Here is a 27,477-nt window from a genome sequence, read left to right as displayed (position 1 = left end):
AACAAAATATTTGAAAAGTTTCAGTCTGGTTTCAGGAAGTACCACAGCACTGAGACTGCCCTGCTTAAAGTCACCAATGACCTTTTAATGTCTGCTGATGAAGGTATGTGCTCAGTCCTGGTACTCCTGGACCTTAGTGCTGCTTTTGACACCATTGATCACAACATCATGTTAGACAGACTGAGGCACTGGGTGGGGATCTCTGGTACTGCCCTACAATGGTTTTCGCCCTACCTGTCAAATAGGAAGCTTTGCGTGTCTGTAAACAACTATGTCTCTTCGTTCTGTCCAGTTAAATATGGTGTGCCTCAGGGGTCGGTCTTAGGGCCCATTTTGTTTTCCTTGTATCTGCTTCCCCTTGGACATATTATCCATAAACATGGTATTTCTTTTCATATTTATGCTGATGACACACAAATATACTTGCCCGTCAGATCCACAGACCCTGGAATACTGAGTTCACTTAACAACTGCCTTTGTGAAGTTAAAAAATGGATGTCAAATAATTTCCTCCAGCTGAACTCAGTCAAAACAGAAATCCTGGTCATTGGGTCCCAGCAGATGGCAAATCAAATACTGCCATCTGCTGGTTTCCTAGTAAATAACATTTGGCCTGTGGCAAAGAACCTTGGTGTTTGGTTTGATAGTAATTTAAATTTCGAGCAGCACACCACAAAGCTTGTTCAATCATGTTTTTATCACCTTAGAAATATAGCAAAAATTCAATCTATGTTAACTTTTAAGGCTCCAGACTGTCCAGAACTCAGCTGCCAGGCTTTTAACCAGAATAAAGAAACATTACCCCTATTTTAGCTTCATTACACTGGCTCCCAGTATGTTTTAGAATTGACTTTAAAATTTTATTGATCACTTTTAAAGCTCTTCATGGCCTCTCGCCTTGTTATATTTCTGAACTTTTAGTCCCATACACACCAACACGTACCTTGAGATCCTCGGGCAGAGGTCTGTTGTCTCTTCCAGAGTCTCGAGCCTGCCTGAGGAAATCAGGTCGGCTGAGTCAGTGAACTCTTTTAAGTCCCTTCTTAAAACATACTTTTATAGGAGAGCCTTTCCCGATCTTATTTGACTTTATTTTATCCCTTTTATTTTATTGTATTTTACTAATTTTATATTTATCTTAAACGTGTATTTTAGTCTTTTCAATGTTTTCATGCTTTTATCTTGTATTGTTTTTGTATTATTGTTTTTGGGGTATTATTGTCTTTACACTTGTTTTGTAACCTTTTGTAACTTGTTTTTGAAAAGTGCTCTACAAATAAAGATTATTATTATTAAAAATGCAACATCTGGTTAGACTTTCATAATAATACTACTACTTCACCCTGTGAAACAGAACATTGTAAAAAGTCACAATTTGGTTAGGTAAAGGAAAACATAATAGTATGTCTTTAAATAATATTATTTATGTGACTTAAGTTAATTTACTGTTATTTATTATACACCTTCGTTCTAAAATTACGCTACAGGACTTCCCCCAGTGCATTGCGCTATGACGCTAAGTGGCTCACCCGGGTTACAAAGTGACGCCAAGGGCTCTTGACCATGTGTCCATATGTGGTTACTTGAGAGTGAGAATGTGTTGTTGAGACACATTTGAAAAAATGTTCACAATATCTTTTTTGCTACTAAGTTGTCTTATTGTCTGTTATTTCTTACAACATAGGTAAAGAACTTTAGGCTTGTCAGAAATCCATTCCCATGTTTTGAGTGTCAGAGCTTTTCTAACTGGTGCCTGCTCTCTACCTTTTTCAGGACAGCAGCATTGCTGTGGGCAGCAGGGACAGCGCACATAGCAGCAGCATTTTTGAGGGCAACACTGGCAGCAGCAGACACAGAAGAGGATCATCAGAAGGAGAACTCCGATGATAATGAGCAACGCTGTCAACCAGCCTAAGAGAGGAGAGGAAGAGACATGCTTAATGTGGTGAGGCCAAAGAAACAGAAGTCTTGTTAATAGGTATTTCTGTCCCTGATTTTGTTAGAACTCAGAACAGCTACCTATAATGCCACACAAATTTGGGTTTAAACACATCAACAGTAGAAGTTGTGGAAATTTCTTACCGTAAACTATGAGTTGGATTTCTTTGTCAGAGACTCCAGAGGTGTCTCCAGCAGCATTGACAGTGCAGTAGTACACCCCGTTGTCCCACCACATCACCTCATAGATCACCAGGTCTGCCTCTGTACACACACACACACACACACACACACTTCCAATTAAACAGTGGCCAAGTTACCGCTGAAGCAAATTTCAAAAACTTGTCCTAGGAAAGAGCAACACCACAAATGCACACTGGGACTGTACATAGTCTGGTCATGTTTGTCTCGTGACCTGTCTATATTTCAAGTACAATGTTGCTGATTGGCTCACACCTCACATCTCCCATTCAAAGGCATGTCAGTCTGTCACATTAGTTGTCAGGATGAGGTTGCTATACTGCTCATTGTCAGTTGTTACAGATTCATTTTCTGTCAATCAACTAATTATTATTAAGTTTATTTAAATAGGGACAGATACAAAAACATAGATAAACTTTGACAGACATCTGATGTGTGTATCATAGTGTTTTTAGCTAAAGCTAATTCACAACACTTGTCCCTAGTAGGGCTTTTTGACTGAAAAATACAGTTTAACAAAACAAACAAAAAAAATGAAGTACAACAGAAGAAAATAAAAAAGGATAAAAAAATTATACAGATTGGGCAACGTGTAAAGACTAAATATGAGAGCAGTATTGTTCCTGAATTAACCACGATTTAGTGTTTTTTTGAAGGAGGCTAATGTCGGGATACATTTCAAGTGATCTGGCAGAGAATTCCATAATTTTGCCTTTTACCGAAAAAGAAGCCTGGGCAAACGATGTTCTTCGAAAAGGATACTACAATTGCCTTTTGACGCTGATTGGGTGATGCATCTGGTACTTTGCTGTCTTGTTATTGTTTTGCAAAGCGGTGGTGGAGCAGTGTCATTTAAGCATTTGAAGACCAGTTTAACCAGATGCAGGGAGATAAAATTAGCAAAACTTAAAATCTTAAATTGGCAGTGATGAAACCTTATTCTCTTCTTGTCCAGAATTTTCAAGGCTCGGTTATAAAGACACTCTATGGTTTTGACTGATGAGCTTGAGACCATGTGGTTAAGCCATAGGATATGTATGAGAGGACCACTAATAATTTCAGCTCTATTATGAAGTATAGGTATAATGATAGGTGAAGTAAATTATTTATAATCTGGATGAAGTGTTCTCAAAACTTCATTTAGTCTCAAGACTAAACAGGGTCTCATCTGGATTGAGCCCGACGCCAGATGTGTTGGATGGGACCATGTAGTGTTTGCATGAACTCACTATTTTGGATGGTAATCCTACGTTCACGGTATTCTACTCCAAGTGTGGGCTCGCTGGTTCCTTTCTTCTGGATCACTGTGCGCACTGTCCGCTGACGATCTGGACAGTCATTTGCTGGGTCCTGCCCTAACTGTAGCGCAGACTGGTACGCTGCAAAACCAGAGGCAAAGTTTTCATTAAAGCAATAAATAACGATCTTTCCTATGATTGGCGACCATGTAGCGCTTCTTTTTATTACCTGTATGCTTGGTAGGTATAATGATCAAAGTATCTTTATTGTGCGGCATCAGAAAACGTACTGTACAGGATTGACTATCCAGCTAGTGAGTATTCTGAACTGTGTCAACAACAGGGACAATTATTGAAATATGTCCAGGCCTCAAGTTCTAAACCTGGCAAAAAATTATTTTAACCATGCTAGCGGCATGCCTCTAGGGATGGGAATGTTGGTTGCTAAGTCGGACAACCACTTTGGTTCAGACTGAAACATCTCTACAACTGCTGGATGGATTGAGACATTCTTGGTCTCCAGAGGGTGAACCCTACATACCTTGGTGATCCCCCAACTTTTGCTCCTGTGCCATGAGGTTGTCATGTGGTTTTGAGTGAAAGGTCTCAACAATTATTAGATGGACTGCCATGAAATTTGGTATAGAAATTTATGTTCCCCACGGGATGACTTGTAATAACTCATGACTTGTCATATTCTGCAATCATCATATCAAAATTTGAATTTATCAAATACTTTTATTTCCAGTTACATTCAAAACTAATGACATTCTAATCTACCTAATCTGTAGTTTGTGGCAGTTTTACATAGCCAATGTTAGCATTTAGCTCAAAGCACTGCTGGTGCCTAAATGCAGCATCACAGAGTCACTAGCATGGCTGTAGACTCTTAGGCTTTTAAATATATTAAAATGTTGTCAATAAACCAAACTCCAGTGAAAACACCTTCATCAACCATGCAAAATCAATTATAGTCTGGTAAGTCCATACATCACAATTCAAGGAGTCAGAGGTTCTTCTTGTCACTTACACAAGCATAATGTAGTTTAATACAGTGCGGCATACTCATTAAGGCTGTTCTAAGATATTTAAGTGAAAAATAATCATTTGAAAAAACTGAAATATAAATATAATAGATATGTAAAAATTGTGGCTAGTCATTAAAATGTGCAGGACAGTTGTGTTAGACAAAGGTATACACAGAGGGCAGAGTTCACCATGCCAGTGGCCTGAGGAAAGAAGGTGTCTAACTCTGTGTTGGACTTGGTGCTGCATAGCTGTGATAGTCTACTGATTACAAAGAAAACTTCTTGATGCACAAATTCTTCCTTTATCATCATCAACCAAGTGTTTATAATTGGCAAAGGTTAAGTTGGAGCCTACAGCTTATTACACCACCTTAGCTCGCACATTAAGCTCACTACGTATTGTAAGTTTTTCCTTCTGGCTTTGATGAGTATTCGGCGAGAATGTGAGACTTCTTATATGAACATGGTGTCTTTTCCTCAGCCAGTCATGCTTTACCTCCTCTGATTCACATCAGCAGAGAGAAGTGCCTGACAATGCAAATATACCATCACTTTTCTCACCATAATTCTCTCGTGTGTATGATGTTGCTTACCTGTGGAATAGTAATCCAGCACAGGGTCCTTGCAAAAGGACTTGAACGTCCAGGTGAGGAGGACATCTTGGACATTTGCAGAGGTGGCGTAGTCACAACGGAGTGTCACTGGGACAAACAGAGTTGTGCTGTACTGCTGCTGAAGAACATTCACCTGAATACACACCGACACTGTGGAGAGAAGGCAAACAGATGGTAGTTTGTGTATTGTGCACATGTTTGTAAGGAATAAAGCCCAAAGTCTCAAAGTCAAGTTAGATAAGCGTTGTAAGAACGAAACAATTTGTGTGGAGGTTTTCTCTCAACCGTGGAGTTTATTTCACAGTGGCAGAACCAGAAAAACAGGTGACACAGACAAAGGCACAGGAAATGGCTTACAGTGAAACTACCAAACAAACATTCAAAAGCTGGAATGATACCTGTTCAGTTCATTTGTTCCTAAATGTAGACAGGTCAGTGACTCTTTAAAATAAGATGTAAGACTATAAAAAGGTAGGTTTCAGTTTAAAAACATAACTGGACCACCTTACACCAACCTGGTAAATAGGAATCAGTAGGCTATAGTCCTCCAAATAAAAAAAAGACACGTATAATCCAATGAAAAAATCCTTTCGTTAGCTTCGTCTAAGCAGACTTCAACTAGAAACATTATGTAGGTCGACCAAACAAGATTTACATCTTTAAATAAACAAAAACATGTCATGTGACCGATACCTCTAGTTTGGTTAGTTTCAGTCGCAATTTTGAAAAACGTGCGATTCACAAACAGTCGACTAATTTTAAGACAACATGAGGCCAATATGTAAAGAAATGGCGATTACCTTTTAGAAGCGACAGCAGGAGGATCAGGGCAGGTAGACTCCCCATGATGACAAAAACCCTACAAAATTCCTCCGCCTCCGAATAAAAAGAGGGAAACTAAACTCCTCCAATGACACAAAAAAAGAAGATGAAGCGATGTATTTTAACCTGAACCTAAACACAGTTGATCATTGCGTCGTCCTGTGTGTTTGTCTGAACAGTAGGCTAACTTTGCGTTTAATGCTTGAGACTGCAGTCATCTCTGGCCACACCCCGAAACAGGTGAATTCGTCCTAACCTGTGACGTAAGCAGGTGAACAGCAATCCCCTAAAATGAGGAAGGTCTGCCAGTCCCAACTGCACAGTATAAAAAACAAACAAATCATCATAATACCGGGATTATTGTAAACGTGTGTGTGTGTGTGTGTGTGTGGTGCTCATTATTTATCTAATCGTGATATCTTTTTCATTCCACAATGAGATAAACATTAAACATAGGATGAATTCAGATAATCTGGGAATTTCTATATGCAAATTTGACTTCTGCGAATTAATACGAGATCTATCTAACACATTTGATCAACACATTAGACCTTTTTGAAATCCATAAGGTGTTTTCTAACCATTCCAGACGAAATAATGTAGATAGCCTATCACATACCAGAGGAGACATGCCAGACATGTTAGTGGCAAAAGAAATCTGCCCCAATGTGATAATCTGGGACACTTGTACTAGCCTTTAAACAAAAGGCCAAACACCTTAATGCATGCCATGCTCAAAATCACGATTTTAAATAAAAAACTTTATGAAAAAATTAAAGGTGAATACGAAAATGTAGGCAATATAATTCATAGAAATGTCATATATGCTAAACATAGAAAGAGTCATAGACTATTTATTCCTAAAGAACTAAATAAAGGGAATATCAGGAAAATGCTTAAATCTGTATACACAGGTTTTATGATACCATGTTAATTCATTTATATTAATTTAAACCATTGTATTTAAACAGTATGACAGTTAGATCAACGCATTATAAGTTAAAGTAGCCTATATCAGAATCCCAAACCTGTCCTGTTGATTTGATTTTGTTAGAACAGGAATTAAACACACTTAGGTCTCTACATTAAAAGTATTGGTTGAGACACTGGAAAATATTGTTACTATTAGAAACAACTGAGAGTGTTTTTCTTTATTCATTCCACACCTGGTTGTAACTCTGCACTAAAACCAGTAGATGTCATTCTAATATTGTGTTTATCTGAGCTGGAACTTCATGAGAATTCCTGTTTCAGCTGGACTCCACCTAAAACCAATCAGTTTATTGTCCGGAGGAAAGATACTTTTTAAACATGTCCTATTTCATAAACATCTAAACCCATCTGCATACGATTGGGACTACTTTTGTGTGTTGTGCTGAAGTGCTTCAAATGGTCAAAGATTTCCCCTCTAAGCACACCCATTCTGCACCTGCAGCCCTTCTGAGCTTTTATTTTTCCTGGAAACTCCTGCCAAGATCAACTCTGTTTCCTACTTGTTCTCCCTTGTATCCTGTTCTTCTGCTGAAAGTAGAGAAGGGGCCATTGTCCAACTATTAATTAAAGACAAAGCGCATTAAACCTTTAATTGGTGTCCCTAACCAAACAGATTACAGCTTAATCTACACATGTAGCCTCATTATTTACTACTATATATCACAGGCTGCAATATCCCCCTATTCAACATTCTTGTCAAACAACTGATCATTTATCTCCTGCCAATAATGACACATCTCTATATTCACGACTAACAATGTTTAATGTTGTGAATACATTGTATCAACCCTGGGAATATTTCAGCAAAACACACACACAAGGTCAACACAATTCACTTTGCGCCATAAGTGTGATCTCATCGCAGGCAAATGTACTTTTTACTCAACATTTATCTGATAGCTAGTTAATACTTACTCTGCAGATTCAAATTAGAAATATAAAATATAATAAACAAATAAATTATGATGTATTATTATAGATTAAGCTACCTAGCACTATATAAAGTAGTAAATGTTAGCTCATCCTTTACCAGCTGCAATATTGTGTTGCTTACACATTAATGCATCAAATATTCAGTTACTGTGCAGTAGTATAGAACTTTTACACTGTATTATTACAATTATTGGTTCTACTTAAATTGTCTCTATACCTTAAGCATTTCTCTATAACATTTTCATTACTAAATAAGTAACATCACTAGGTGTTTGTTATTAACAGTTTGAAACTGAAAAACTCAGCTAATCTGCTTCATCGGGACTGTGTGGTTGTGGTTTGATCAGATTTGATGGAGAGTGAACAGCAACCCACCAAATCAGATTGATTAAAAAATGCTGATTTGGCGCTCACTGGCATCACGTTTCCAGATGAGCCTCGTCCACAACAAACCAGTAAGGGAAGTGCATGAAAAATCACAAACAAGCCTTTTACTCTGTGGTGTGTGGTGATGTCATATTTCCCTGCTCTGTGCAGCCCAGGAGGGAGTTGCTCAACAACATTCCTGACATACTCTTAAGCTGTGACTGATCACTGTATCAACCAATCCCTCCCATCACAAACTTATAATACATTGTTTTAAATGTAACTAGTAAATACTACGTAAAGCAGTTAAAATCTTCCCCATCATAACCAAGTACAGTAAAATGCTGCTTATAGTAATAACAATCCAGTAATGTAATACTCCTAGGGCCATTTTTCTAAGTAACAAGCCCATTTGGTATCAGAATTGTACGTACAGTACAGCAGTTGAATAAATGTACACCACTGCCTGTATGACATGACTTCTTGAACCTATGCAGTTGAAAAATAAAGAATAATAAGCTGTAACATGAAAGCGCTGTGAGATAACTGTTGTTGTGATTTGGCGCTACATAAATAAAATTGAATTGTATTGAATTGAATTAACAAAACCTAGGTTTCATTCTTTCTCCTAAGCTAATTTGCTGAGAACACTTTTGGTTTGTGTTATACCAAACTGGATCTTGCCGTTTTAATAAACAGATACTTTAAATGTTGTAACAAATTATTTATGTCATTGACAAAACAACGGTGACACAGAAATCTGTGGCTGAGCTGGCAGAACTGCGAGTTTTGACACAGCTGTGTAGCAAAGACAGGCAGTCTGTGATTACAACAATGAACAAAGACAATGAGTCACACTCAATTACACATTGTCTCCTTTACAGAAAAGTATAGAGTCATCTCTCTCTCTCGCTCTCTCTCACACATATGAACACACTTGTCAGTACCAGACAGCACAAACACGATGGAAGAAAACTAAACACTGACATTAGACTTTTCGGAAGACGAAACGACCTAACATGGTGGCGGTAATAATGAAATATTGCATGGTGTAATGTTAGAACAAAATAAGTAATAAAACTTAATAAGACTCAAAAAATCAGTAGGCTAATGAGGTGTGTATATGTGTGTGTGTGTGTGTGTGTGTGTGTGTGTGTGTGTGTGTGTGTGTGTGTGTGTTGACTCGCTAAGATAAGAAAAGGCTGAATAACAGTAATCAAATCAAAGACACTTAATCTTATGTACACACTCACACAGGAAAGCAAACATAATCTTTTACAAATTACTAGGGCCATATCACAACACACACATAAATAGATCAAGTTTACATAAAAAAATATCTTGATACCGTAGTACAATTTTTTAAAGGCAAGTGGCACTTAAATGTTTACAAAAAATACAAAATGTCCTCAGGATTTAGTCCCTAAGATAAAATAGTTACTTTGTGCAAACTAACATGTTTTAATAGAAGACAAAAAGCTCCACTTACATACAGGATGGAGACAAAATAATGTTTCGGCTTCATGAATAAGGACTGTAACTAAATCCCTACAGCACATGCTGCAACAAATCTCTCATATTGGGTCTGCAGTCTGCAGTATTAGTCCACCTTTGTTAGTTTAGTACTTTGTTAACGTAGCTTTCAGTCTTTGGACCGTACTGTATGTTTGACCAATTGGAATACATTTCTGATGATCACTCCTGCAGTCTGGGCATGTATTATGTTGCTTTAAAAACATTTAAAGTATACTAATAAAAATCACATCGATTGCCAGGCTTCTTTTCTAGCTCATAAATGTTGCTACATGGAATTGAACCTTATATTACCCAGCTAATTTGCATGTATGACTTAGTTACCTAAAGCAACATTAATATATTTCTGGCCACATGGGGTCAGTAGAAGAAGCTGTAGAAACGTCCAGTAGACATGAGCAACATTATTATTAATTTGAAGGCGTGTTTGTCCAACTGAGAAATATAAGTCCAATCTTTACTCTCATTTCAGCCCTGTTTTGGTCTCCCAACAACTCCCTGAGAGAAATATATGTCTCTTTAGCTGCTAAATGCTCCACTATGTTCACCAGCTTGTAGCTAACTGCGTCTGTCTACCGTTTGTGTCTTAGCAGGTAATGTACAGTTGTGTTTTAGAGTTTTTGTCTTTTTTTTAAACTAAAAACAGCTGCCTGCTGACACAGGGTACACAGCGATACAAGGTTGATGACAGCAGTGACAATGAACATACATAGTGAAGTTGCAGGCCGCAAATCCAAAACAATGAGCTGAAAGACACTTAAACCCTCTTATAGTTAAGAGGAACTGCTGAGTTGGGTGATAATTTGTCACATTTTGCATTACATTTAATGTATTGTCAATTTAAAATATTGCTCAGTGCAGCTTTGAGAGTTACTGCCATATCCATGTTTACATTATTTCGTCCACCCCCTCTACACATCATACCAACATTTGGTAAAGTCGGTTACTACTTCCAGCTTTAGTTAACATTAAAATTAGGTGCTTTAGTCTCTGAATATGTTAATGAATGAAACAGTGTGTGTTTTGTCAAACAACTGGAGCTACAATATGTCCTTTACAATAATGGTGTTGTCATATACCATCTATTCTACAACTGTGCTATTTTAATGCAGATATCTCATCAAGTGGAAATGAATACGCTCTTTGTGCTGAAAGCGTAAACCAAGTCTCTCTGCTTCAGAGCCTTTTCTAAAGGAACGAGGGGAGACAAACAGTGTTCTGCTGGGAGGGACAGTCCAGGTCGTACACCCAGCCACAGTTTAGTGTTAGTCTAGCTGAGATATATATGAGGCAAGCGGTGACAGAAACTGAATAGTGATGACTTCATCATTCAGCGACGTCACCGGCAGAAACCCCAGAGACAGAGTCTCGAAAGTAAAAGTGTGTCTGTTGTCCACTTTATTCAGCGTTCCTTCACGGTCAGTTGTACTTTGCATATTTTTTGCAATGTCCTCTCAAAGTAATTTCTATCAGCTGACATGCAGTTCCCGTAGAGTCTGCTCCACTGGCTTCCAGACGATCAGACGATGAGCGAATCCCGGCTGAGGAGAGTGCTCTGGTGAGGATAAAAATAAAGTGTTAGTGATCAAAATAAACAGCTGAGAGTTTACAGCAAAATATGAATACATATCTTTTTCAGTAGAATGGAAGAGTAAAGAGATAGTAAACATTAGCCAAACGGGGTTATTATGGTGAGGTACAACCTGGGACAAACTGCATTTCAACTTCTTTTTCTTCTTTTTAAATATTTTTTATAAGATTTAATTGAAGTCCTGGTGAATTAATTAATCTTGTGCAGGAAGTATTTGATGTTGAATACCTTTTTGACCCAGGTTTGTCAGGGAGGAGACAACCAGTTATGATTGTTAAGGAGAGTAGGATACAGAACAGAGAATTCTACCTAGTTTTCATTGTGGTAGCATCTGAACCTGACCTGTCAAAGGTACAATAACAACAACACTTACTTTAGGCCTACAAATTGTGTTTATACAAGTCAGAGTTTCTCAACCTCGGACCTGAGGCCTCGTGGGGAAGATGACACATTGATATGAGTTTGATATAATCTAACTTTTAATAACAACAGGTTTGAGATTTATCATCTTTTCTGTATAATCCATTTGGAACTCCTTCCAGAGTGTGCAATAATCAATACACATGATAACGTAACTGACTAAGTGCAGGGATCACTCAAATTTTGGGGCCTAAAAATGAGGTTATGGGCCAGGAAAGGATGACAAACTGTACTGCAATGCAAACAGCAATAACACATGCCTGCTATACTAGCTCACATGATGATTGTCTGTCACAATGCCACAAGGTACAAACCACGACACACTACATATCTTAATTAACCAAAAGTTAAATTATCTTGCACCATCTTAAAAAGACAATTAGACTTTGTGTAATCTTGGATCATACATCCATCTAAATGTTCAGACACTGATAAGATTGACTAAAGATACAGATGAAATAAACCTGATTGAACTTCCCATTTACAGCATTTATATACAAATATACCTCCAACTTAAAGCATTACTTTGGTTTGTAGGCAATTATACTATTTTTCAGACAGTGGATGCTTTTCTTTTCGATTTTGGATATGTTGATTGCCTCTCTTGGCTCACTTCATGTCTACAGGATCATATACAGCCCTTTTTGGCCAAATAGTTCCAGGAACTTTGTCCCTATGGCACATTCCCAGTTTCCACCGCATCTTAAGAGCCGTTAAGAGGCATTAAGGCGGTATATTGGTATTATGAGGTATGCCGATAATTTCAAGAGATATAAAATTTGACAATGCTGTTTATTGGCAACACATTGTAGCATTTATCAGAGAAACACAGAGTTATTACGTTATAAGTCGCGACACAGTGGATATTTTACAAGCATGGGCCAAGTAAAGCGACAGTGAACACACCAGTGCAGATGTCATTCATTTACTACCACGTTTTGTTTTGAAAGGCTACGTCGTCAACATGCCTCCTACTCCTACTACACGTAGCCTGCTGCTGATGGAGAAAGTCACCAGAGCAGATATACAGGGAAAGAGAGACGGAAAGAAGTGGGGCACGCTGATGTGTTTGCAAAAGAGATACGTACGTGTGAAGAGAACTGAAGAGAAAGTAGTGGGGGGGGGGGGGGGGGGGGGGGGGGGGGGGGGGGCTGTGTTAGCGGGCATTTTTTTTACTATTTGTAGTAGCTTGTTTCTTATTTCATCGTTTTAATTATACTTCATTCTCCACCTTATTTAAGTGTCACTCCTTTCAATCTGACTCCTCCGGTGACTTTCTCCATCAGTAGTAGGCTACTTTGTATAACGTCGACTCAAAAAAACCGCGGTGACGGCCTTAAAAGCAGGAAAATACGGCACTTGTTAATTACTTTGAAGTTAGCCTAGTGTTAACATTTTTATAAAATTTCATCAATTACACACCAATAACTAGTTTTCAACAACTAGAAAAGATGCTACATAAGTTCTACTCCATGGATGTGTAACAAGACCTGGATACAGCGCCGCCCCTCAGCCTTGCTTCCAATTTTTCCCAGTGGCCACTCACAGTTGTGCAGTGAAAAATTACGCTGTGGCACAAAAAGCAGGACAGGACACCTCAAACTGCAAACAAGGTCAATTATCTTTCTTTTATGAATTTTTGATAAATGGAGGTTTTAATTTAATTCTTGACTGACTGAATATGTGCCATCTTTGGGTCGTGTATCGATAATCTTATAATACATCCATGCTCTACTCACTGTTGGTTTGCGTTACCAGCAAACAACCCTACTAATAACCTAAAGGTTCAAATGTAACTCACCACTTTACGGGTCTTGTCTCTAGGTTCCTCTCTGCGACTGGGCAGACACTGGGAAGGAGACTGGGCAGTGGGTTGAGGGGAGCGAGAGTTTGCTGGGAGCGGCCGTGGAGATGGCCTGTCAGTTTTGCGCTGTATCTCTGAGTAAGGAGGCAGTGGATCTGCCTCAGGCCTGTTACTAGGCGAGCGGCTGCAGTGACGACTAGATTCCCCGCTGCTCTTTTTCGAGCTGCCCTTCGAGGGTGTGTCTGAATCTTCCTCACCCCGGGCCCCACTCTTCCCCTGGTCGACCCCTCGCAACTTAGCCTTGCGCTCCAGCAGGCTGTTCAGGAACGTGCCATCATAGTCCTTCTCTTGAGAAGAAGTTGATGGTGGACTAACTCTGGGAGGAGGTGGGACAGGACGCTGGCTGTCCCAAGTGCCCCTCCTCTTTTTGGGTGAAGGAAGTGGACTTATGATAAGTCCGTTTTTCTTGTTTCGTCTGGGACGATCTTCACGGTCGCTGCTGTCCCCAAGCTCATTTTCATCGTTGTGATAATGCTGAGGCGGACCATCCCGGTAGGAAGGATACTGTCTGTACTCCAGAATCTCCATCTCATAGTCTCCACTTTCTTCTTCCCTTTTCTCTACCCCTCGACTTACTTTTTGCTTGTAAGAAGCAGCAAACTCCTCCAGCTCATCCAGTGAGCCAGTTCGTCCTGCCTTACGGTATGTCTTTCTCTGCAGATGTTCTGAACGAGGGTTCCATCTGCAAAACACAACACAAGGCCAAGAGAGGACAGAGAGAGACAGAGGGAGGTGACACGGGAAAAGGAAGCAAGACAAGATGAACAAAACTGTGAGTATTGTTTATGCAGATATACAGAATCTGTTTGTTTACTTAAGTAAATGGGTTACAGCTGACTTTCTCCAGTAAGATGATTGCTTAAACGTCATGTACTGTATACGGGAAACCCATTTCTGTAATCAAGAAAGGGATTAGAGATACCTGATTTCACCAGCTGGATTTCTCCAGGAAAATGTTAATTTCTTGGCCATGTATAAATGTAACTGGATTTCAAATTTTTGTTTTATGCAGGACAAGACTTAAACTCAACATAATTCCACCCTAAGTCCAATTCAAACAGAAACAAATAAAAGTAGCCTCTACAAGTCTAAAGCAGTTGGCAGGTTGAAAATTCAGACACATTTGCAACATAAGGGATAACTAAGGAAACTGAGGCTGGGCTGACCTGACCTGCTGCATGTTTACATATGCCCTAAAACGTCAATTAAAGCCTCTCCCAAACCTGTCCCTTTTACTATTGTGACTACAGTTTTTGACAATTAAAGGCAGATCTCTATTAGACATCTGGTCTGGTTTTTATAGAAGTTCTTTGGATGTATAAAACCTCTTAAAGCCCACCGGGTCACTTGCTTGAGCTAGTTCTAAGCTGCTTGGATTGTGCATCCCAAAATAAATGCTTAAACTATATGGACACATCGTTAGATCGGTTAGATTCTCCAAAATTCCCCAAATGTGACAAGTCATTTGGTTCATTTTACGGAAACAATGATCACCAAAGTATTTTTCATTCAGATTTACTGGTGTGGTAAAGTAATTAAAGGTCTGTCAAATATAGACGCCTATCCCAAATACAGACTTCAGACATATAAGTGAATAAAAGCCCCGGCTATTAATTGAAGTTTTAAAGGCTTCACAGTAACCTGGTCTCTTTAGTGCATTTAAATACACACAAACAAGTATCTGTACCTGCTGTGGTTTTCCTCCTCGCTGTGATTCTGTTGCCGTTGATTTCGTCCGAGCCTGCGCGACTGTGAGGAGGACGGAGGGTCATCGCTGTATCGCCGCGGAGGATGAGACTCATCGTGGCAGCACCGGGGCTCTGAGTTGGGGTCATCGCGATATCGTTGGGATGAAGGGGGATTGTCACGATAACACTGCAGCTGTGGGATGCGGTTGTCACGGAAGTGGTGGGTTTCAGGCTGAGGGTCTTGGTCAGGGATTGCGGGGAGAGCTTTCTTCTGGATGTTTCGGTATGTTTGGCGAAAACCGGTGTCTCCCTCGTGGAGGGAGCTCAGCTCGGACAGGCTACAGGCTGCATGGGTCAAAATCACGGAATAGATAAATAAAGAGCGAATGAACAAAGAAAAAACAATTAAACAGAAAATTCTACTTTAAGGAAGGAAGTACAGAATTTAAGAGAGAAATACAATGAAGATACTGCAGAAGAAGAAAGTCCTTAAGAGATTACTCTATGTTTTTGAGTTAGCATCGTTAAAACATATTCTTTCAGGAAAGTAGACATGCACACCTGCTATTGTGAACATCTGAACTACAGGAAATTCAATACGCAGGATGCTTGTGCAGAGAGGCATGCCAAGACAAGCTCAAGAGAATAAGAAGCCAAAAAAGACACTGTCAACAGTATAGACAGTGCAGCATGCAGTGCACCAACATGCTATAGAAGATCCTGACAGATTAAATCCACAGAATGGGTTTATGAAGCTTACACTGGTGGCTGTTGGACCTGGAAGGGTTGAAGTGAGCCAGTTGTTTCTCTACATACTGTAGCACCCTGAGAGAGTCCTGATCCTGAGGTGAAGGCACACGGTAGGGAACCCCTACAGCATGCATCGGCACTGCAGATACACACTTAACCCATCAACATGGAGAACTTCTGTTTGTCTTTGTGTTTATTGTGGATTGAGGACTATACTGGTGGTTTTGCCTGTTTTATATTCTACCATTTTATTCTCTTACTATTGTTTCTCGCTAAAAATTGCAGAATCCAAAATTTAACACGCAGTTAAATGAGAGCAAACACATCTATTTACATCATTCACATATGGCAAAATAAAATAGGAACTGAATATTCTTGCAGATTATTCCAAGCCCATTAAATGCAAGATTAAAAGGCAGTTCAGAATAAACTTAATTATGCTAGAAGATTAAAAAAATGTGGTCTTTTAATAATTAAAGTGAAAAAAAAACCCAACTAAAAACACAGATTCACTTGTAAATAAAAAGTAAGACCCCACCTGCTGTGAGTAGGCTGCCATCTGAAGGGGGGACAGAAGACATCTTGTCCACTAAAGAGGGGGGAGCGATGGGGACCATCGTCGGGACGCCAGTGACAAAGTATGGAGGGTAGGCAGGTTGAGGGGTGGAGGTGCCTGTCTTTATACCCTTACCTGCCTCATATACTACAAAAGCAACACACAATCCCGTTCAGATTTTCCAGAAAAACATACATTTAAGTCTTGAGCACTAGCCTTTGCACCTCTGTGTGTGTGTGTTGATACTCACGGTGTCTAGGGCAGCAGCATGTGTCGGGGCAGCACCAGCAGCTGACGTAGCAGCAGCAGGAGTGAGGACAACACTGACACCAACAAATCCCAACCAACAGCAGGAACAAGACACTGCCCAGCGCCACTGCTGACACAAACACCCACTCTGGAAGTACACACAACACACAATCCTGCATATTAATACTGAAAGTACCAACATATATTAACACAGGAACAGTGTAATTCGATGAAATCACTACCGTCTCATGCTTGGCTCGGAAATGGCTGCTATTATTTAGCACTGCACTCCATATAACTTTGTCGGACTCATGATGATGGTTAAAAAACGTCAAACTGATGCAGCAAAACCAGAGATATTGTCTTTTTTATTCCATCATACTTATTCCTTGTCTTCAGGTGTATTATGCAATTAGCAGCAAATGTGTCCTTGAGCCATTTTATTAATTTTCAACACAGCTCCCGTTGGAGCCACAAGAGGCTTTATACAGCTGTTTTCCCATTTGCAGTAGTACCCCATAAGACCTTTAAATGGTGTACAATTGATGGAGTCTGCATTTGTATGGTGGAATTTGTATTTCAGGAGTGTTTTTCCTGCGTTCCCTCTGTACAGTCTGTCCATGCTTACACTGACTGTGTCTGTATTACATGTAGACTAAAAGCCTTGGTCCCAAATGTATGCTGTATACAAATTTTACCTAATTTGAGTCTCATGTTTGGAAAATAATGAAAGCATACTTAAAAATAAAAAGATTCATTCTAAAATTGTTGGATTACCCTGTTGACAGTCTCAAAATAGAGTGTTGAATGGAAATGAAGGAGATATTCATAGCTAGAAAAATGGGCATAAAGGTAGAAGTAGTAGTAGTAGTAAATGATGAGTTAACTAGGGATTAGTTAACTGATAGAAAGTTACTTAATTACAATTAATAAAAACCAATGAGCTGTTGCAGGGCTGTGAACCTGTAGAATATACAGTAACTAGTGACTGGTTAGTAAGTAAAACTGTTAATCAGATTTCACTTGGGTTGCGAGAACTTCAATGTTTTTAATGTTAGCAACATTATTTATTCTTAATCAACCTTCATATAATTTCTCAGGCTTCCCACTATAACATGGGTGCTACAGATATCCTAACACGTGTTTGTAAGTTGATAACAAGACAGGTATCTCTGATAGGTGGACAGTGTGACCAGTTTAGTAAATTACTGTAATAACTAGAGAAGATAATCAAGATAATAACCAATAACATATTTGTTTCTGAATGCATGTAAGCTGCTTGAAGGTTCAATTGAATGGTATAATTTCTTCCTTAACATTATGTAGTTCCTTATTTTCTTGTAAATGTCTTTTTAACCTACTTTTTGCTTTTTAATCTGCAGTGTCTTTCGATCTTTTTATGTTGTGGATTTCTTGTCTGTACTTTTTAATTGTAAACTGTTACCTTTACTGTAATTTTTATTCTGCAAAGCACTGTGACTTGCCTCAGTGTATATACCGTACCTTGCCTACAAACAGGATGTTAGTGTGATACATAACAGTGAGGAATTCTAAACTAAAGCTACGAGTCATTATTGGGAGTTTTTATTCACTTATTCCTGTTTTCTAGGAACAAAATGTTTTTCTTGAGTCGTAAGAAATCAGAACAAATGAAATCTTAACCAGAATATGAGTTGCAAAACAAAATATAAGTGTTAGAGTGCTGAAGTGAGCAATACAACAAGTACAACAGACATGTAGTACATGTACATGTAGGCCTATCTGCCTATAGGGACAAAACAAAGGAAAGGGAAGGAGAGGGCAGATAAGGAAATCTTTAACAATGTAAAACCCAAGACAACGTTCCCTGAACACACACACACACACACACACACACACACACACACACACACACACACACACAGAGACAAGCAGGAAACCTGATTTTGCTACAGGAAGGAAAAGGACAGTTTAAGCTGCTCTGTAAGATACTAAAGATTTGGCTGTGACAACAAATTAGCTTGTAATGTGATCTCATTTGAAACCATTACAACCCCTACAAAAAACACACACACTCATCAGGATTGTAGCTAACACAGTACATTTAGACATTTCACAGAACTGTGGGAGTTGATGTGGACAACAACACATACTAATGTTGCATTAACACCAGAGATAAGCTTGCAGTAACCATTCAGTGAATCATACCATGTCAGTTTGGGAGCTACTTCCACACAGTTCATCCATTCATTTATCACTTCCCACAAACTCTGTGACAATTAAACATGTATTACAGGAATGTGATGTGACATAAACAAACCTCCCTCCCTCTTGATCACTGTGTTTTTACTGGGTAGTGTCCAAATGATGTGGGATGACATGCTAACCACAACCATAAATAACCATAATGACCATAATAGCTGTTTTCCAGCACAGCTCATCTTAGCAGGAGCAACGGCCAATTCATTATCTGACGGGTGTGGATCGATCCATTGGGTTAAAAATGGCTCAGAACTCAACTCCGTCAAATCCTCCTTATGGCTGAATAAACCTGTTGCGTTGTTTACTGATGTGAGAGCAGAATATGTTAGATAGTTTATGAGCCGTTAGCATAGGAACCATTAAACATGGCGGAAATAGGAAACCTTTTGTTTGCCTTTCTTTATCAGATCAAGTCTCATGTGCCAAATGTCAGAGCCCAAAAAAAAGTCCCTGGGAAACACTTCCTACCCCTCTACCATCACCATCCAAATGGTTCCTAAGCCCATGGTTAGAGCAGTAAGTAAAGTTAGTATGAAGAAAAGGAACCAGGTGAGGGGGAGAATACATTATGCCCCTACCTGGCATAATCTTCAAATCAAAGTCTGGCAGGAGATCTTCAGGCACACCTGAGAAACCTGGAGAAAGACAGAGCCAAAGGTAAGGAGAGGAGATGGTGTTGATATAAATTGGAATGACCGATTCAGAGTAAGTTATTGCAGCAGCAGCATGCGTGAAGAGAGAGGGAAGACACTGAGAGAGAGATACAGAGAAAGAATGAGAAAAAGACAGATAAAGAGAGTTGTCAGGTCAACAGCAGCATGCACCAGAAGACATCCTGGTCTTGTTCCAGAAAGTCTCCACATCAGAGCAAATGATAGGCAGAGTAATCATCTGATTTGTGATTTTGTCTGGTAAAAAAGACAGACTGGAACATGAATCATTCTCGTGACGATAACGTGACAAATTAGGCAGGAGCTGTGAGTAATGTTACATGCAGAGCTGCAAAAACCACAGGTGGGAACGTTCCTCATGTCCAGAGCAAGCAAACAGACTGCAGAGAAACAATATGTTCCTCATGTCCAGAGCAAGCAAACAGACTGCAGGGAAACAATATGTTCCTCATGTCCAGAGCAAGCAAACAGACTGCAGAGAAACAATATGTTCCTGAAACTATTTATTTGTCTTTGTCTCACTTTTTTCTGAATAATGAAGAGAGTAGTGGCTCCTGGATGAGACCAGGGGCACCCATTACTTCTCTCTAATAATAATCTCTCTCCAATTTGACAAATCATCCCGCTTATCAATTCAGGAAAAGTTGCTAAGGACAGCTGCCGTATGCCACGTACGTGTTAGCTTCCTCAACTTCATTCATCTTTCTGCTGAAGCATGTTTCTGGGTTTTCTGTTGATATTCTGATATTTACTACAGGAATGCATACTTAAATGTGTACTTCACATCATCAAAGCATCATTATTACTAACCAACACCACCTGTCAGTTGTTGTTCCTGGTATCTTGCTGTTATTATGTCTTTCTCCCTTCATTTTTTCTTTAAACACAGCTTTATAGGACTCCACACAAGGTCAGCTGACGTCTGAGTGAAACATTATAGTGATGGATAAGGGGGTAGTGTGTCACAAGTTGGTACAAAAATGTGCACCTCTGTGTTTTTTTTGGGTGTGTATAATATCCATGTGAGCGTGTAAGTTGAAGCTTTGTGAAAAGTGAAACAGCCGGCAGATGAGTGTGATGTGAGCAGATAGTAGTGTTTTACTGTTGATACACGATTAACGCAGAGAGGAGGAGAGGAGTGCTGAGCATGAAGACTGGAGAAACAGAGAGCAGGCCGTACTATCTTGGTCTGACTCAAGCTGACAGTGCACATACCTCTCTTAGTCTCTTTCTGGAAGGCTAAACATGTTCTTTGCTGGATTTAGAAAAAAGAAAGAAACCTATTAAGTTTATAAAGAAGCAGCTGAATCTTACTATAGGTGCTGACATTTCCATTTTGTGTATTTATACTCCTCCTATAGAGATGACTTGTAAAGGGCAGGTGAGCCTACACGATGGTTGAGCTTTTTTTTGCTGTATTTTTCCAAGATTTGGTGAAACGCTGTTCCTGGGGCACTTGTAATAGTTACATTCGCCACCCAGAAAGGTTGAAAGGAGAAGCACGATTTATTATCTTTCCAAAACTTAAGATAAATCCATAAAAATATAGGTTGTGGATTGTTTCTAATGTAATGTTAGTTAGCTAACGCCAGCTAACTCACTACTTAATGTAACCTTACATAAACCTATTGCTTTTGCATTTTAATGATTGTTGATCCTTGATATCGTTGTCTTTTGTCTCAATCGTTGGGGGATGCAGTGGATTTACTTGTACTGTGAGATCAGTAGGCTTAGCTTCTATCTTTCTTTTTTTTTCACATTAGTTTGAGTTAGTTTAACAGCCTGAATAAAACCATCAAATATTTAATGCAACAGCAAAACTGTCTGCTTCTTTCTGAGAAAGCTTTTTCCAACAAATTTGACAATATTACTCCTGAGTGCAGTAATAGACAGTGGCGGCGCCGTGATAAAAGTCTGACGGGTCAGCGAACGGTTAATAACAGGGAGGTCAGGAGTCACAGTGAACTACAGAGCTTTATAATACATTTATTGCTCTAGGCCACCTTGGAGGGGAAATTAGTATTTTAACAAAAAAGATCTATTCATAAATATATCTACTCATGGATTATACAGTTTGTGTGTTTTGATAAATGGATCACATGATATCCATTCCTTCATTCATTCATCATGGGTCGCACCATTTTTATAATCTGTTCTTTGTTCATTCATCCATGTTCATTTGTTCAGATTCACCATCAGAGACTGACAATCAAGCTAAATTGGCCCAGCCGATATATCGCCGTATGTTGCCCGATAACCACCAAGAAATTGCAGTGCAGAAATGCCAAACGAGGTTTAAGGTCTTTTAGAATCATTGTCACAATTACAAAGATTGTCCATCAGAAAGCACTGTCAAGTTTATTTTAAAATTGTAAAATGTCCCACTTAATATCTTGGTCACAATTAAAAACAACTATTTGTGTTTATGTACAACAAAAAGAACAAAAATAAAACACCTGGAATTTTTTATAGCTCTCAAATATTGATATCAGTATTGGCCTCATAGAGTAGGTATTTGGCTTTATATTGGATTCACTGATAGTTGACACCATGCATGGAAATATCGAGGAACACTTTTCACATGGCACATTTCCTGCCTCGTGTACATTTCGTTTTGTCAAACTTTTGTATAATCAAGATTGCTTCTGAGCTATAAACTTCAAAAGGGGAGAAGAGAGGGAAGCAGAGTTCTTCCCTCCTCATCAGTCGAGTGTCTCACAAGGTGTCAACCTCCATCTTTTTTTATCACTGTGCTCTGCTGTCCCTCCGCCACATCATTAAATCTTCCCTGTCTTATTTGCGGTGAAGCCATTTGCTCAAAAGACAAAAGATCCCCTCTAAACCATTCGCTGTGGCCCCACTGTTGTTATGGAAACCCAACAAGTGCCTCACTTGCCATTTTACCACACCAAGACCAGGAAAGACAACATTTTGACAATGTGATACATTTAGAGTCTCTAATGCGGTGTTACAAATTCACGCTGCAACATCTTCTATCACTATCTGTAACTTATTATGGCCGTACACAACATTTAACAGGATTCAGAAGTCTTTGCAAACTATAACAGCTTTTTGTCCTGTACATTGTGTGTGTAATTGTGAGCGCAAGGGTGTGTGTGTGTGTATTTTGTGCATACACATAGGTCTCTGAGTGCCAGCCAAAGAAAAAGTTCAGCCTCACAGTGAATTACAGCACCAGGAGCCACATAGCCTCTCAGCCGGTGCTATGGAAACATTTGTAACTTAACACAGACAAGTACACTGACACTGTAGAGATAAAACACATTGCAGATACTATTACAACATGGGACACACACACACACACACACACACACACACACACACACACATTAGCATATGGCATATTAGCGCAAATGTTAAAGACTCAAACAAACGATAACTATTCTGCAGTGACCAACTTTAAAAAACCTTGCTATATACAGTAACATACAGTATGAGTGAATGCTGATGCAATGGTTACAGGTTAGGCAAGACTGCCCAGGAAATGCCACTACTCGTTATAAATCAGCTCATTAATAAGTCTGTATTGTGCTGTTGGCAATGAATAGGTCAGCATATAAAGACCTTGTTATGTAACAAGAGCTTGTAGAAAAATTCATTATACAGTGATGTATTTGTGTTTTTGTGTCTATGATTAATTACATGCACAGTAAAGGATTGGTCAAACTTGGCTTCAGTCCTGCACCCAGTAGTAAAATAGGACATGGTGGATAACAGTGTGTGGAGGGATATCTATGAAAGAGATGCTGCTGTGTTTGTTTGGAAGTCACATTGGACAAAGTGGTGATGAGACACCGCTAAAATCCGGGCCTCAGTAACACATTGTGTCATTTGGTCTACCGTGTAAATTTGCAGGTCAAAGTTCAAAAATGATGAATCTGCCAGAGCCGGTCGAAGCTCGCACCAAAACTGGTAACACATTGCTGAGTTTCTAAGTTGCTTGAGCTTTAATGGATGTCAGTGAGACGCAGAGGAGATAATCACAGAGAGTGTGACTGAGCTCTTCGGCTCATCTTTTTACATTTCACAACTAATATCCTTTACAACAGGCATGTTGGGAAAGTAGAGGCAGCTTACCAAGAACCAGCAGCTCCACAGAGGCTTCGTTCTGCCCCTCTAAATCATCAGATATAACCACTTTACAGATGTAAACTCCACTGTCTCCCCACTCGACCTCTCCTATGCGCAAGTCTGCCTCTGCATGAGAAAAAAGGAAGAGGTTAAAAATGAGAAACTCAATCCTCCTAAATACATATTTATCAACATTTAATATAATTTGTTGCTATGTATATATATATATATATACACATGTTTTTCTTATAGTTCTATGTTTTATAGCTCTAAATGACAGGTTGTAGCTACAGGTTGTGAACATTAAATATCCTGCTACTCAAAACTGATTCTGTCTTCTCAACCTACAGATTTTTAGTTTTAGTTATTTTAGTAATTTAGTAACTGAATACTATGAAACAGTCATAGGTTTGAAATTATAGTATTAGAGTATGTAGGCAAACTGACACCAGATTCAGATTGGATAAAATGCTAAAACCTCTAATGCTGTTTGAAAAGAGATGCAGTCATGAAGCACAATGCAACACTGACCTTTGTTAGGTCCCCAAGTACATGTTATTTTAAAACATTCTCTAGTAATGTCCTAATTAAGTCTGTTTGCCCTCCATCTCATGCATACTGCATGTTTCATTTTAAATGTGTAAAAATAAATGCAATAATGTTATTTCTTTATAAAAAAAAACAGCGCGCCTTAATTTTTGACTGCCCTGAAAAAAGAAATCTAACTGTAGAGCCATGACCTCTGTTTCATGCTGCAGGGGATGAAAATACCATAAACAAAAAAAGTGGAAATGAAGGTGATAAAAGGATTATTAACCAGTGAAAATTCTTTCATATTCATAATGTTTGTATTTCTATGGTATCCATTTTAAAGAATTACATGTGATTGTTGAACATATCATTGCAAAACCATGGGCATTAATATGCTGCTATAACAGCCTGAACTCTTATTCAGAAGATTTGGAACCTGGCTGCAGGTATCTACTACTAAATGACTAGCGAGGTTAACCAGTGATGTTAGGCGACAAGGCCTGGCTCATAGGTGTTGAATGGGGTTGAGGTCAGGGATCTGTGTAGACCAGTCAAGTTCTTCCACACCAAACTCAGAAAAACAGCCCCAAACGGATGTAGAGAACAGTCCCCACTACTCTTTGTCACATAGTGTATTTGTGATCCCCCAGAATAATGCATAAAGTTACATTTCATTAGTCATTTTTCATGTTTTTCTAATTATGGAAGCAAGTAAATTCAAATATAGTTTGGCCCAGGAATCCAACACATGAGACAATGCTGTGCCTCTGACTCCACTGTAAGAGGGACAGACATGTAAATACAGCAGACAGGAAATAGGTTGTATAATTCACATCCTTTTCCTGTTAGCAAAGGAAAGGGGAGGAGAGACAGGCTGACCAGGCTGCACCACCGTGACCAGTCTCACAAAGTGATACCTCCACTCATTTAGCATACCGTTTTTTATTCTAATACTGTCACAAACTCCAAAGACAAGTCAGATGGACTGCCAACTTAAAACGACCATGAACGCAAGTGTTAGCCATGCCCAGTGCATGCTGGGACAGACTCTAGCCTCCCTGTGACCCTGAATAGGATTACATGTGTAATGGCCGTCTCTAAAGGCAACATAGTTCAAACTTTCACTTTTTTTGTCAATTTACAACATTACAACTGACCTGTTTCAGGACAGGAGGTGGAATGGGACAGAGAAAGGGAAAAGGAAAAGTGAAAGATAAGCCTTACACCGAGAGAAATGTGTGTGTGGATGGTGGGATGTGGAAAGATCTAGAAAGGAAAACATAAAAGCGTGAAATTGAAGTACATCAGAGGGAATGAGTGAGAGGTCAGGGTGAATGGGAGGACAGCGTGAAAACCCATTTCTTTTGTCGGTGTTCCTGGCTGGTGAAGAGAAGCTTGATTCTTCAGCCAGAGTTAGAGCTCCATAAATCTGAGGCCTGCAAACAAGGCTACCTCTCATGCAACACATGCATGTATACACAGTAATGTCCCTTCGACGACACGATGGTAAGACAGAAAGGAAATGTAGAACTGAGGACAGGGGGATGTCATAATCATGAATTCCTGTGGTTATTGCCATGAGAGATTTAATTTTAGTAACTCTGAGCATATAGTCTGACTCTTTTAAATGTAGCAACATGTCATCAATGCTTAAAACAGGGGAACAACAGGCAGTAAACAGAAATAATTTAGTACATTGCTATTTTTAAAACTGCAGGGGAGGTGGGGCTGTAACTGAAACAACTATTAATATTAACTCAGTATCTTGATAAAGAAAACTAAGCGTTGAACTGATTACTGCAATGTGTGATACACACCCCAGAGATTAAAATCAAGGCATCTGACAGAGTCCTGCAAAACCGACCGCTACTATTTTTTTGAGGTCAATATTGAAATTGATATGCGACAGTTAAAAAAAAACTGTTCAATAAACATTTTTAAAGATTTGTTTTTATTAGTGTTAGAAAATCATATGTATAAAACATATGTGAAAAGTTTTAGAATATAAATTAATTTATTAAGTTTATTAAGATTATTATTGAGATCAGTTTGGGAATGATAACCTATCATACACACATGTAATATGTTTTAAACTTTCTGTGACTATAATCCAATTGATCTTATTTCCATGCTGTATTGACACCTTATTTTGAAAACCGGGCGTTGTGTATCCTCGCGCTAAATTCTTCAAGTCTAACCAGTGTCCGAACATGTGAAATAATGTTGTATGTGGTTCTCGTATCGTGTAAAATGAAGACTTCACAGCCTCTCTTCAGGTACGACTCTAATACTGCAACACTTGTCTTTGTAAATTGAGAAACTGACAGGATAAAGTCTCTAACCTGCCTGTCAGCTCGCACTGGTCCATTACAGTGGATTTACCATGAAGGCTTTAATACGTGTGCACTCCAAATGTAGGTATGGCTAGCTTAATCGCCTTCTCACAAACAAGTGACAGAAACAGGCCATTAACATTACCGTAGTTACCTCAAAATAAAAGTGGTTGTCTCGAGTCAGAGGCCAAAGTGTCTGAGCGTGCAAGCTAACAGTAGCACGGAGCAGCGCCCACAAAACACAACGTTACAGGTCTGTAATATATTATGAGATGTAAAAATATATTTCGGTTCATTTTGAAACTATGGCGGAGCAAATTAGACTATGGCAGGCCGCCATGGTCTCGTTAATTAATGGGAAACACAGTGATTTCTGACTGAGTGATCTCAGAATGAACCTCCCCTTCTCCAACATCACGCTCTTTTCTGCTCATACCAAACTGTAGAATTGGCAAATAACTGTTGAGTTATGTAACCTGATTGTTCTGAACGCTCTAAAAGTTTTCAGTAAAGCCTACCCTGCCTCTCCCCCTCCTGTACGTGCATGCAGAATCTCTCTGACTTTACATTGGGCATTTAATCAGGAATCTGTGGGCCAATGGCCTGATTTATAGATTTCATAACGCTTGCCAGGCTTGGCTGCAGAAGAAATAAGAACATCAGTTTGGACCAATATGTTACTTCTCTGGTTCTTACAAAAGCACCAGAGATGCTACTTTTTCTTTTATGCACCAAATAAAGTGGATGCCCCACAACTTGAGTCTTTCAAACCTAAAGCCTTTCATAGTGCTACTCGGGGGGGGGGGGGGGGGTGTTTTTATGTTG

At 39.2% G+C, this 27,477-nt stretch overlaps 2 protein-coding genes across 4 annotated transcripts in view; both read right to left on the bottom strand.

Moving 5' to 3' along the window:
* ildr1a (immunoglobulin-like domain containing receptor 1a) overlaps positions 1–6,128 on the bottom strand; it is a 24,800-nt gene extending 18,672 nt beyond the window's left edge. The window contains exons 1-5 of the mRNA XM_046031775.1: positions 5,820–6,128; positions 4,999–5,169; positions 3,369–3,518; positions 2,083–2,202; positions 1,765–1,911 (exon numbers count right to left, since the gene is read on the bottom strand). Of these exons, the coding sequence (XP_045887731.1) occupies positions 1,765–1,911; positions 2,083–2,202; positions 3,369–3,518; positions 4,999–5,169; positions 5,820–5,865 (634 nt within the window). The 5' untranslated portion in view covers positions 5,866–6,128. The remainder of the gene's footprint in view (positions 1–1,764; positions 1,912–2,082; positions 2,203–3,368; positions 3,519–4,998; positions 5,170–5,819) is intronic.
* A 2,714-nt stretch (positions 6,129–8,842) lies between these two features.
* LOC123958761 (immunoglobulin-like domain-containing receptor 2) overlaps positions 8,843–27,477 on the bottom strand; it is a 26,440-nt gene continuing 7,805 nt past the window's right edge. The window contains exons 3-10 of one of the 3 annotated variants that reach the window (XM_046032350.1): positions 23,795–23,914; positions 19,604–19,660; positions 16,786–16,932; positions 16,518–16,682; positions 15,990–16,118; positions 15,229–15,574; positions 13,479–14,223; positions 8,843–11,221 (exon numbers count right to left, since the gene is read on the bottom strand). In XM_046032350.1, the coding sequence (XP_045888306.1) occupies positions 11,186–11,221; positions 13,479–14,223; positions 15,229–15,574; positions 15,990–16,118; positions 16,518–16,682; positions 16,786–16,932; positions 19,604–19,660; positions 23,795–23,914 (1,745 nt within the window). In that variant the 3' untranslated portion in view covers positions 8,843–11,185. The remainder of the gene's footprint in view (positions 11,222–13,478; positions 14,224–15,228; positions 15,575–15,989; positions 16,119–16,517; positions 16,683–16,785; positions 16,933–19,603; positions 19,661–23,794; positions 23,915–27,477) is intronic. The other 2 variants (XM_046032352.1, XM_046032351.1) reach the window with 2 other exon arrangements.

This window comes from Micropterus dolomieu, linkage group LG20 (assembly GCF_021292245.1).
Source record: "Micropterus dolomieu isolate WLL.071019.BEF.003 ecotype Adirondacks linkage group LG20, ASM2129224v1, whole genome shotgun sequence".
Lineage (NCBI taxonomy): Eukaryota > Metazoa > Chordata > Actinopteri > Centrarchiformes > Centrarchidae > Micropterus > Micropterus dolomieu.
This window is presented reverse-complemented; position numbering and strand designations above follow the sequence as displayed.